The sequence below is a fragment of the Coffea arabica genome, chromosome 8e, assembly GCF_036785885.1.
Source record: "Coffea arabica cultivar ET-39 chromosome 8e, Coffea Arabica ET-39 HiFi, whole genome shotgun sequence".
NCBI classification, from domain to species: domain Eukaryota; kingdom Viridiplantae; phylum Streptophyta; class Magnoliopsida; order Gentianales; family Rubiaceae; genus Coffea; species Coffea arabica.
The window spans coordinates 6,701,738-6,714,378 of NC_092324.1; the positions used below are offsets into that span (position 1 = coordinate 6,701,738).

At 37.2% G+C, this 12,641-nt stretch overlaps 2 protein-coding genes and 2 non-coding genes across 4 annotated transcripts; 2 read left to right on the top strand and 2 right to left on the bottom strand.

Annotated features, from left to right (window-relative positions):
• Nucleotides 1-1,089: 1,089 nt before the first annotated feature.
• Nucleotides 1,090-1,196, bottom strand: LOC140013157 (small nucleolar RNA R71). Its single transcript, XR_011820226.1, has one exon. It is a non-coding gene; the product is annotated as a small nucleolar RNA R71 (small nucleolar RNA).
• Nucleotides 1,197-1,354: 158 nt separating this feature from the next.
• On the top strand, nt 1,355-3,105 carry LOC140012630 (uncharacterized). Its single transcript, XM_072060903.1, has 4 exons — nt 1,355-1,384; nt 1,555-1,891; nt 1,982-2,821; nt 2,903-3,105. Exons 1-4 carry the CDS (start codon nt 1,355-1,357, stop codon nt 3,103-3,105), a joined length of 1,410 nt encoding a protein of 469 aa, XP_071917004.1.
• A 6,798-nt stretch (nt 3,106-9,903) lies between these two features.
• LOC113720294 (small nucleolar RNA R71) lies at nt 9,904-10,010 on the bottom strand. Its single transcript, XR_003455262.2, has one exon. It is a non-coding gene; the product is annotated as a small nucleolar RNA R71 (small nucleolar RNA).
• Nucleotides 10,011-10,168: 158 nt separating this feature from the next.
• LOC113720292 (uncharacterized) lies at nt 10,169-11,919 on the top strand. The gene is made up of 4 exons (XM_072060904.1): nt 10,169-10,198; nt 10,369-10,705; nt 10,796-11,635; nt 11,717-11,919. Exons 1-4 carry the CDS (start codon nt 10,169-10,171, stop codon nt 11,917-11,919), a joined length of 1,410 nt encoding a protein of 469 aa, XP_071917005.1.
• The last annotated feature ends 722 nt before the right edge of the window (nt 11,920-12,641 follow it).

Below are 12,641 nucleotides of genomic sequence, written 5' to 3' on the forward strand. Positions count from 1 at the left end.
TCATGAGAATGTGATTTTGGTATTTCTGGAAATGAATCCTTGGTTAAACAAGAGCAGTAACAAGTGTTGAATTAATTCATTTTAGATCTTTTGTGTCATAAGTGGAATCTACATCCTTAGATCTTAATATTTAGTGAATTCTACTCCCCTTGAGATATTGCATTTATCTATTTAAGAATTTTTGTAGTTGAATTAAAATCTGAAGTTTCTGCTCAAATTAATTGTGAGTCTAAATAATAGAGTAAATTAGTATCTAATAATTGTTTTAATTGCTCCTCGTGGGATCGACCCGATACACATCTTGTACTACAATTGCGACCTGTATACTTGCAGTCCAACGGGTGTAAAATCGGAATTAAACTTGCACTTAAAGTAAAAACCCGTCAAGTTTTTGGCGCCGTTGCCGGGGAGCGGCAATATTAGAGCCTAATCAACTCTATTAATTTAGACAGATTTATTTTTATTAGTTGAGCTGATTATATTTAATCTTATATTGTAATCAGTTTTTGACAATTGAAATTGCATAATATCTCTTATTTCTGTTTGTAGTGTATGCACCGGGCGTCTCGGGAAGTTACACCTTTCGATCCAGAAATTGAGAGGACACTACGTAGACAAAGGAGGCACACACAACAGCAAGAGGAACAAGAGATTTGGCAACCGATAGAGGACATTTTGATAGAACTACCATTTGAAGAAGAAATGGCGGAAAATGACCAAAATAGGCGAGTTCTACGAGATTATACTCTACCGGGAACACAAGGATCTCAAACAAGCATAGTAAGGCCTACGGTAAATGCTAACAATTTTGAGATTAAACCATCACTTATCCAAATGGTTCAACAATCTCAATTTGGAGGTAATGCAGTAGAAGATCCTAATACACACTTAGCTACATTCTTGGAAATTTGTGATACAATTAAAATGAATGGAGTTAGTGATGATGCTATAAGGCTAAGATTATTCCCATTTTCATTGAGAGATAAGGCCAAACTTTGGCTACACTCTCATGCTCCTAATACTTTCACTGGATGGGATGAACTATCAAGAGCATTCTTAAATAAGTATTTTCCACCAGGTAAGACTGCTAAGTTTAGAATGGATATCACTAGTTTTAGCCAATTGGAAGGTGAATCATTATATGAGGCATGGGAAAGATTTAGAGATTTGCTTCGGAAATGTCCACATCATGGACTGCCGGAATGGTTAATCATACAAACCTTCTATAATGGTTTAGTTTTTTCTACTAAAACTATGATTGATGCAGCTGCAGGTGGAGCTTTAATGGGTAAATCACCCCAAGAGGCTCATAATTTGATAGAAGAAATGGCAGCAAATAACTACCAATGGGCCAATGAAAGAGGTAATACGAGACGTCACGCAGGTATGATAGAAATGGACACTCTCAATATGCTGAGTGCTCAAATGAATAATGTGATGAAATTGCTAAGTAGACAAGGTGGAGATGGTCCAAGTTCATCTAATGCACACGTAGCTTGTTGCTCTTTCTGTGGAGGTGAACATGATATTAATGAGTGTGTTGATTCTGAGCAGGTACAATTTGTCAATAATTACAACCGAAATGCCCCAAATAATCCCTACTCGAATACTTACAATCCGGGGTGGAGAAATCATCCAAACTTTGGATGGAAAGATCAAGGCAATCAACAAAGGCCAACCAATCCGCCGGGATTTCAACCAAGGCAACCACAGGCTGAAACTAAACCAAGTTGGGAGATCGCGGTGGAAAAACTTGCTAAGGTGACTTCGGATAGATTCGAGCGAGTTGAGGGGCGGTTGGACCAATTAGCTGGGATGTACAGAAACTTGGAGGTTCAAATTGGTCAAATTGCCAATGTGATCAACAATAGAAACCCTGGTGAATTACCAAGTAAAACCGAAGTGAATCCGAGAGAGCATGTCAATGCAATCATTCTTAGAAGCGGTAAAACGGTTGAGTGATTCGATTTTGAAAATTCAGGTGGTGAAAAAGACAAGAAGCAAGCAATTGAAGGGGAGCAAGAAAGTCAAAATGATCATGTTATCATTGATATTGATGCACTTCATCCCAAATTAAATTCTAATGTGATACCTTTTCCTCACAGGTTGAAGAAAGATGGACAGGATCGGGAGTTTGAAAAGTTCTTCAAAATGTTTAAACAATTGCACATTAACATTCCTTTCATTGATGCTATAACACAGATTCCCTCTTATGCACGTTTCTTGAAAGACATCATGTCAAAGAAGAGGAAAATTGTAGATAATGAGATGATAGCATTAACGGAAGAGTGTAGTGCATTGATTAAGAATAAACTCCCTCCTAAATTGAAAGATCCGGGAAGCTTTTCTATTCCTTGCACTATTGGTCAATTGCATTTTTCTAATGCTTTATGTGATTTAGGTGCAAGTGTGTCACTTATGCCGTTATCGGTTGCCCGGAGATTGGGACTTCAAGAGCTAAAAGCTACCAATATTACATTGCAATTGGCGGATCGGTCAATCACACGTCCCACGGGTATTTTGGAAAATGTGCTCATAAAGGTAAGACAATCTATAATACCTGTGGATTTTGTTGTCTTAGATATTGAAGAAGATGTGAGAATGCCAATTATTCTAGGACGACCGTTTTTAGCCACTGCACGAACTATAATTGATGTAGAAAAAGGTAAGCTTATATTACGGGTTAATGGTGAGGAATTGGAATTCAATTTGGATAATAAAGAAGGGAGTATAGAGCCTACTGCTCTTGTTTCTAATATGCCATATGATGAAAAGGTTAACCAAGAAAGGACCGAAGAAGTTAAATTTATAAATGCCCTTGGTACTAACTTTCATGGTGTAGGAACAAAGGAGGAGAAGATAAGGATGGAAGTTGGCTTAATAAATTCGCCATTCCATGAAGAAAATGGTGAAAAGTTGAGCCAATTCAGAAAAGACAAGCAAAATCCACTCCAAGGTGAAGTTGAGCCTCTCTATGACAAGTCTAATATTCCTCCTTGGCATTTGAGGAAATTGGACTATGAAGATCAAAGCATGGTTCACCACATGGTGGATTGGCTCGGGAGTTTCGACCCATGGGGAGAAAATCGCTCCCTAATGCTCTAAAGTGATTCAACTCTTTCAGTCGAGCCAACGACTATAAACAAAAGCGCTAATTGGGAGGCAACCCAATGTTTATGTTATTTGTGTTAATTTTTTGTGATTTTTAGACTTAAATAAGTGTTTTAGTTAATTTGTTGTTTTTGTGTTATAGGGTTGGCAAATGGAAGCAAGAATGACCATTTGAGGTGAAAAGGGCAAACTTTGATCAAGCAACTCAACCCCTCGATTTACGTTAAAGGTGTTTTTGATTCATTATAAAGGGGTAAAATGCATGTTTTTAATGTTTTACATTTGTTCCAGCCATTAAAATTGGCAAACAAATGATCTATGATGCATTTTGAGTCATTGGGGTACCTTTTGTAATTTTTTAAAAGTTGAAATTCTGCTAAAAATCGAAGCAGAAAACGCGTTTTCCAAGAAAACGCGACTCCAAGTCGCGTTTCTCAGAATCGCGTTTTCAATTCTGCGCCTGCAGAAAAGAAAACGCGCCTTCAAAACGCGACCTAAAGTCGCGTTTTAATGGAAGTCGCGTTTTCAAGCCTGGATCAAGACTCAAAAGCGCGACTTCAGAAACGCGACTCAAAGTCGCGTTTTCCATCACAGTCGCGTTTTCATTCCTGCAAGATTTGTGCAGGAAACGCGACTTCAAAAACGCGAGTTGAAGGCGCGTTTTTATTCGCGTTTTCCGTATCTGAATATAGCCTTCAGAAACGCGATTTCAGCCTTTCTTCTTCACTTCTCCAATTTTTCCAGCCGCGTTTTTCCCTCTTCCTTCTACCCAACTCACAAATTTTCATTTATACTCCATAATCTTGCTAGAAATCATCACCCCAACACCTTTTGAGCTTCATACAACCTTTTTAACCGATTAAAATCCAAGAAAAACACCTAAAATCAGGTTTTTGAGGGATTGAAGGTTAGGGTTCTTAAACTCTAATTTCTTCAATTGGAGGTCAATTGGAGGTTGTTTCATAGGGCTTTTTGCATTTTTAGCATCACCAAACATCCTTCTACGTGATTGAGGTAAGTTTCTTCATCAAATCTTTTGATTTTAGAAGTTCATATTTTTTATCCTGAGCTATCTGACATCTTTTAATTTCGAAAATTTGATGAGGTTCATGGCTATTTTTTATTTTATTCATGATTATTATGATTGCTTAAGCATGTTTAAATGTTTAAATGTAGCAATTTATTGGTTTTCAAGTACTTTAAAATTCACAATTGCTATATTTAGATAAAATTGGAAAAAGGAACTAGGATGTTTTTGAGCCATTGGTGATGTTAAATTATGGTTAAAAAGGGTTAGTTGATGATGTTTAAGCATGTGCATTGTGTATAGTGAGTAATTTGGTTGATTTGGTGAGTTAGTTAGTTTAATTTTTGCCTAAACATGATTATAGCTAAAAGCATATTATTATTGTTAATTCTAAATAGTTATAATCATAATTGCTCCTATTTTCACTAATTGAATTATAATTGATACATATCTTGTGTAATTTGGTGATTTTGGGCAACTTTAGGCAGAAAATATGTCTTGTACGATCATTGAATGATTAGAACTTAAGCAATTGTATTTGAGGTTATTTGGATTAATGCTGAACTTTTGTTGCCAAAAAAATGAGTTGTAGTACATGTGAATAATTGAAATATTTTTTAGGTACTATGCCAAGAGGAAGAAGAGCGGTACTTTCATCCTCTAGTAGTGAGGAGAGGGAGGTTAATGAAGAGATGGAGGTGACTGAAGAGGAGAATTCACCTTCTCCTCCACCAATTAACCGTCGACCTGGTGAGGGCACCTCCCGTGGAGCGGGAAGATCGGTATTTGACAGTGCTAGGTTCAACACTCGCAGGAATCAGGAGTGGCATGAGGCGCGTGCTAATTTGGAGTTTTTATTTGAGATGCACGTCAGTCCACCAGTTGAGATGATGTACAACATCTCAGAAGCTTTTGCTCAGCTAGGATGGGCTCCGATTCTCACCCTTCCAAACCATTTCTACCCAGACCTGGTGCGCGAGTTTTACGCCAACATTGAAAGTAAGGCGCGCCATAGTGGAGAAATAATTGAGTCCTGGGTGCGCGGAAGACGAATCACCTTGTCACGGCAAGATTTGGCTGCTATTTTGGGGTGTATGGATGACGGACGTCCAGTAGACTTGAAGAAGGAGTTTGTTCCCCCGAATAGGAGGTGGGATCCATCATTGGCCATGGCTAGGTTTGGTCTCGAGTACCAACCTTTTCGCTCTACCAGAAAGGAGACTATATTGGCAAATGTATTCGAACCTCGTCATCGGCTTATCATTTACATGATGGCTCACAATGTCATCCCAAAGAAGACGGGGCACACGGAGGTTCGCAAGAGCGATATTTACTTCCTTGATTACATGTTCCACAACCGAACTTCCCCGTATGCTCGAATTTCATTGCCGAACATCATCATCAGCCACATTAGGTCTACGGCGAGGCGTAAGACAACTTCTTTCAAACTTTCATTTCCTCGTCTACTGACTTTAATCTTCCCCCGTTTTGAAGTTCCCTTGGAAGGCATGCGGCGGGAGTATGTTCCACCACGTGCTGAGATGACTATCACTACTCTTCGCCGCCTTGGTATTGGCACGGGAGACATTCCACGCCCTGTTCAGGAGCGGAGACAAAAGGCTAGACATGGTCGCGATGGAGCTGGACCATCTACTGCAGCACCACCTCCTCCTCCGCCACAGACCAACTGGCAGCGGCTTTTCGGTCGCTTGGACGACATCGACCATCATTTAGCCAGAATGGATACTCGCCTGGACCGAATTGAAGATCATTTAGGCACACGCCCACCTCCCATCGATGATGATGAAGATGACGATGAAGAGGATGATTGAGGCTGCCCTTTGGCTGGCTTTTCTTTTGTTTGCTTGTTATTTTTATCTTTTGTTTGAAAAATGTTAACTTACATTCCTTATTTTGAATATTGGAACTTGTGGCAGTAACTAGTAGATCGTTGACTGTGGATGGTTGAGCGGTCGATGACTCATGATTCAAGGCTTCACTGGACTGCAGTCATCTCACTTGGGGAGTCACTTGTTCCTTTCTTTTGTTTCTTTTCTTTTCTTTCCCTACACATTGAGGACAATGTGTATTCTAAGTGTGGGGGAAGAAATGTGTGGTACTTGTGATTTTAGTTGTGTTTGATATAATTCTTGTGCTTAAATGGTGTTTCTTGTGGTTGCTGGCAGGGAGATTTAGTCCACTTTTAAGGGGAGACTCTGTCAAAATTTTTCCAAAACCTTATACATATATATGTTATTAACTATAATAAATAAATAAAATTTTGTCACTTATCCTTTTGAAATAAATATATGCGGTTTTGATACTTCTTTTCTCATAAAATTTGGAAATGATTTTTATGTGATTATAATTTTTACATCTATAGGAAAGTATATCTAGTAAAGTGGAGAAAATTATGCCTACATTTTGTATATTTGATGAAAATTCTTCTTTTTATCTAATTTTATAAGATAAGAAATTAATATGGTTAATAAGTGTCATACTCTTCTCATGATTACTCTTAGAGGGAATTTTATTATATATTGTTAAAAAAAAAAAAAAAATGGTTATTCTACTCCAATGATTCTCGTACCGAGTAACCGGGGGTTGGCATCTACAAATGTCGACATTCGCGTAAAAAGGTACTTGAATTAAGAGTATGCAAAGCAACTTGAGTATGTGAAATGTTGAGTAACCGGGGATCTGCATCTAAAAATGTTGATCTTCGCGTCAAAAGGCATTTTTCACAACTTAAGTAATATTTAATCCTTAAAATATATATATATATATATATATATATATATATATATATATATATAAAAAAGTAAATTAAATCCCTCTTTAAGAAAAATAAGAAGTTGATCATGAGATTAGTTAGCATCTTTATTGACTATAGGAGTTGCTTGCTTGCGAAATTGGATAAAAATAAGAAGTTGAGTTGAATTGGTAAAATTATGGTATACTTGGCTCTTCTTTGCTTGATATTATGAGTACTTGAACTTAATGGAAAGATCACATAAGGGTTATTTACCTTGATTCAAGGAAATGGAGTTGAAATACTACATATGTTTATTTTCAATTTTTGGATCATTGATGGTTAGAATTTTATATTGCTTGAGGACAAGCAATGATTCAAGTGTGGGGGTATTTGATAAGAGTTTATTTTACGTATTTTTAAGTGCATTTTATTAGTTAATTTTGAGTTGATTATTTAGTTTTATAATTAAAATAAAGAGGTTTTTGGTAAAATTATATATTTTTGGTAAAAGTGGATAATATTGCATTTCTATTGATTTTAATAGTAAAAACTTCATTTTTATGCAGGAATAATGAATCAATCACCAAAGGAGGTCAATTGAGGTGAAAAATAGAGATTTGGTGATGAATTTAAGTGGCAACAAGAAGAATGAAGTGAAAAACGTTCAAGTGAGGAAATGCAATACAAGTCAGTTTTGACACTTTTCAGTATTTTGACCATATCTGGAGCTACACTTATCGGATTGAGGTGATTTTTATACCATTTTAAAGCTAAGAAAGAGACCTACAATTCTTATGAAGATATCGAAATCCATTTCTGCCATCTTCATGGGCAAAACGTTGGAATACAGAAGCTGCACCCTGTGGTCGGAAGTTAAAACAGAGGTTTGAACAGGTGACAGTATTTCGATCATATCTCAGGCTACAAAGCTCCGATTTGGATGATTCTTGAAGCATTGGAAAGCTAACACAAATGGCTACAACTTTTGTGTTTTGCACAAAAGCTAGTTTGGCCTTTATCAATGAGAAAATCGCAGTTGAAATAAGGCCAGAGTGAAAACGCGAGTATACAAAACGCGAGTTATGCCGCGTTTTGTGTAGGCGCGTTTTATAGCCGAAATTCTGCAATTTGACTCAGCCAATTCTCTTGTGTTCACACCACTTTCCAGCTATAAGATGCAAGGGAATTCGGTGCACATGCTTCAGAAGACAAAAGGGCAAGAAAAGTGGCTTATTTTCAAGTCAAAAATATTGGTTATTGACAATTATAACAAAGTTAGATTTGGGGAATCAAAAGTTGGAATTTGACTTGGAAAAATAAGCCTTTGAGTAGTTTTTATGCAGAGACATTGAGGGAGGTCTGGCGAACCATTCGTAGCTTAGCTTCTTACAGAAAAACATATTCTCTCTAGCTAGGTACTTGCAAGGGGCAATTGAGATTTCATCTTGTAATCATCTAAGTTCAAGACAAAGGAGATTTTTGGAAGGCTTCACCATATCTTGGCTAAGACTTTCTTTACTCTGTTTGTATTTGTAATTCATGATGATTTACATTAATGAAGTTATGAGTGTTTTATCATTCATGAGTAGCTAATTTTCTTTATCTAGGGAGTAGATGAAACTTATGGCCAAATGATATGAAGTGATTGTTATTCATTCTTGTTATGTCTTGTATTAACTTATCTACTTGTGTATGTTGGATTACTTGTTGTTGCTTGATCACCAATAGCAGGTTTATAGTTATTTTTATTCATTGAGAAATGGTAAAAATAATGGAATGACACAAGTAGAACTTGAGTTGTATATTCATGAGAATAGAAATACGTTCAAGTGGATGAAATCTGCATTTCATGTGTGAATAAGAACAGATTTAGTATTTACCAAGAGATTAGGACAAACTAATCTGTTTTAACCCATTATTATCATGAGAATGTGATTTTGGTATTTCTGGAAATGAATCCTTGGTTAAACAAGAGCAGTAACAAGTGTTGAATTAATTCATTTTAGATCTTTTGTGTCATAAGTGGAATCTACATCCTTAGATCTTAATATTTAGTGAATTCTACTCCCCTTGAGATATTGCATTTATCTATTTAAGAATTTTTGTAGTTGAATTAAAATCTGAAGTTTCTGCTCAAATTAATTGTGAGTCTAAATAATAGAGTAAATTAGTATCTAATAATTGTTTTAATTGCTCCTCGTGGGATCGACCCGATACACATCTTGTACTACAATTGCGACCTGTATACTTGCAGTCCAACGGGTGTAAAATCGGAATTAAACTTGCACTTAAAGTAAAAACCCGTCAAGTTTTTGGCGCCGTTGCCGGGGAGCGGCAATATTAGAGCCTAATCAACTCTATTAATTTAGACAGATTTATTTTTATTAGTTGAGCTGATTATATTTAATCTTATATTGTAATCAGTTTTTGACAATTGAAATTGCATAATATCTCTTATTTCTGTTTGTAGTGTATGCACCGGGCGTCTCGGGAAGTTACACCTTTCGATCCAGAAATTGAGAGGACACTACGTAGACAAAGGAGGCACACACAACAGCAAGAGGAACAAGAGATTTGGCAACCGATAGAGGACATTTTGATAGAACTACCATTTGAAGAAGAAATGGCGGAAAATGACCAAAATAGGCGAGTTCTACGAGATTATACTCTACCGGGAACACAAGGATCTCAAACAAGCATAGTAAGGCCTACGGTAAATGCTAACAATTTTGAGATTAAACCATCACTTATCCAAATGGTTCAACAATCTCAATTTGGAGGTAATGCAGTAGAAGATCCTAATACACACTTAGCTACATTCTTGGAAATTTGTGATACAATTAAAATGAATGGAGTTAGTGATGATGCTATAAGGCTAAGATTATTCCCATTTTCATTGAGAGATAAGGCCAAACTTTGGCTACACTCTCATGCTCCTAATACTTTCACTGGATGGGATGAACTATCAAGAGCATTCTTAAATAAGTATTTTCCACCAGGTAAGACTGCTAAGTTTAGAATGGATATCACTAGTTTTAGCCAATTGGAAGGTGAATCATTATATGAGGCATGGGAAAGATTTAGAGATTTGCTTCGGAAATGTCCACATCATGGACTGCCGGAATGGTTAATCATACAAACCTTCTATAATGGTTTAGTTTTTTCTACTAAAACTATGATTGATGCAGCTGCAGGTGGAGCTTTAATGGGTAAATCACCCCAAGAGGCTCATAATTTGATAGAAGAAATGGCAGCAAATAACTACCAATGGGCCAATGAAAGAGGTAATACGAGACGTCACGCAGGTATGATAGAAATGGACACTCTCAATATGCTGAGTGCTCAAATGAATAATGTGATGAAATTGCTAAGTAGACAAGGTGGAGATGGTCCAAGTTCATCTAATGCACACGTAGCTTGTTGCTCTTTCTGTGGAGGTGAACATGATATTAATGAGTGTGTTGATTCTGAGCAGGTACAATTTGTCAATAATTACAACCGAAATGCCCCAAATAATCCCTACTCGAATACTTACAATCCGGGGTGGAGAAATCATCCAAACTTTGGATGGAAAGATCAAGGCAATCAACAAAGGCCAACCAATCCGCCGGGATTTCAACCAAGGCAACCACAGGCTGAAACTAAACCAAGTTGGGAGATCGCGGTGGAAAAACTTGCTAAGGTGACTTCGGATAGATTCGAGCGAGTTGAGGGGCGGTTGGACCAATTAGCTGGGATGTACAGAAACTTGGAGGTTCAAATTGGTCAAATTGCCAATGTGATCAACAATAGAAACCCTGGTGAATTACCAAGTAAAACCGAAGTGAATCCGAGAGAGCATGTCAATGCAATCATTCTTAGAAGCGGTAAAACGGTTGAGTGATTCGATTTTGAAAATTCAGGTGGTGAAAAAGACAAGAAGCAAGCAATTGAAGGGGAGCAAGAAAGTCAAAATGATCATGTTATCATTGATATTGATGCACTTCATCCCAAATTAAATTCTAATGTGATACCTTTTCCTCACAGGTTGAAGAAAGATGGACAGGATCGGGAGTTTGAAAAGTTCTTCAAAATGTTTAAACAATTGCACATTAACATTCCTTTCATTGATGCTATAACACAGATTCCCTCTTATGCACGTTTCTTGAAAGACATCATGTCAAAGAAGAGGAAAATTGTAGATAATGAGATGATAGCATTAACGGAAGAGTGTAGTGCATTGATTAAGAATAAACTCCCTCCTAAATTGAAAGATCCGGGAAGCTTTTCTATTCCTTGCACTATTGGTCAATTGCATTTTTCTAATGCTTTATGTGATTTAGGTGCAAGTGTGTCACTTATGCCGTTATCGGTTGCCCGGAGATTGGGACTTCAAGAGCTAAAAGCTACCAATATTACATTGCAATTGGCGGATCGGTCAATCACACGTCCCACGGGTATTTTGGAAAATGTGCTCATAAAGGTAAGACAATCTATAATACCTGTGGATTTTGTTGTCTTAGATATTGAAGAAGATGTGAGAATGCCAATTATTCTAGGACGACCGTTTTTAGCCACTGCACGAACTATAATTGATGTAGAAAAAGGTAAGCTTATATTACGGGTTAATGGTGAGGAATTGGAATTCAATTTGGATAATAAAGAAGGGAGTATAGAGCCTACTGCTCTTGTTTCTAATATGCCATATGATGAAAAGGTTAACCAAGAAAGGACCGAAGAAGTTAAATTTATAAATGCCCTTGGTACTAACTTTCATGGTGTAGGAACAAAGGAGGAGAAGATAAGGATGGAAGTTGGCTTAATAAATTCGCCATTCCATGAAGAAAATGGTGAAAAGTTGAGCCAATTCAGAAAAGACAAGCAAAATCCACTCCAAGGTGAAGTTGAGCCTCTCTATGACAAGTCTAATATTCCTCCTTGGCATTTGAGGAAATTGGACTATGAAGATCAAAGCATGGTTCACCACATGGTGGATTGGCTCGGGAGTTTCGACCCATGGGGAGAAAATCGCTCCCTAATGCTCTAAAGTGATTCAACTCTTTCAGTCGAGCCAACGACTATAAACAAAAGCGCTAATTGGGAGGCAACCCAATGTTTATGTTATTTGTGTTAATTTTTTGTGATTTTTAGACTTAAATAAGTGTTTTAGTTAATTTGTTGTTTTTGTGTTATAGGGTTGGCAAATGGAAGCAAGAATGACCATTTGAGGTGAAAAGGGCAAACTTTGATCAAGCAACTCAACCCCTCGATTTACGTTAAAGGTGTTTTTGATTCATTATAAAGGGGTAAAATGCATGTTTTTAATGTTTTACATTTGTTCCAGCCATTAAAATTGGCAAACAAATGATCTATGATGCATTTTGAGTCATTGGGGTACCTTTTGTAATTTTTTAAAAGTTGAAATTCTGCTAAAAATCGAAGCAGAAAACGCGTTTTCCAAGAAAACGCGACTCCAAGTCGCGTTTCTCAGAATCGCGTTTTCAATTCTGCGCCTGCAGAAAAGAAAACGCGCCTTCAAAACGCGACCTAAAGTCGCGTTTTAATGGAAGTCGCGTTTTCAAGCCTGGATCAAGACTCAAAAGCGCGACTTCAGAAACGCGACTCAAAGTCGCGTTTTCCATCACAGTCGCGTTTTCATTCCTGCAAGATTTGTGCAGGAAACGCGACTTCAAAAACGCGAGTTGAAGGCGCGTTTTTATTCGCGTTTTCCGTATCTGAATATAGCCTTCAGAAACGCGATTTCAGCCT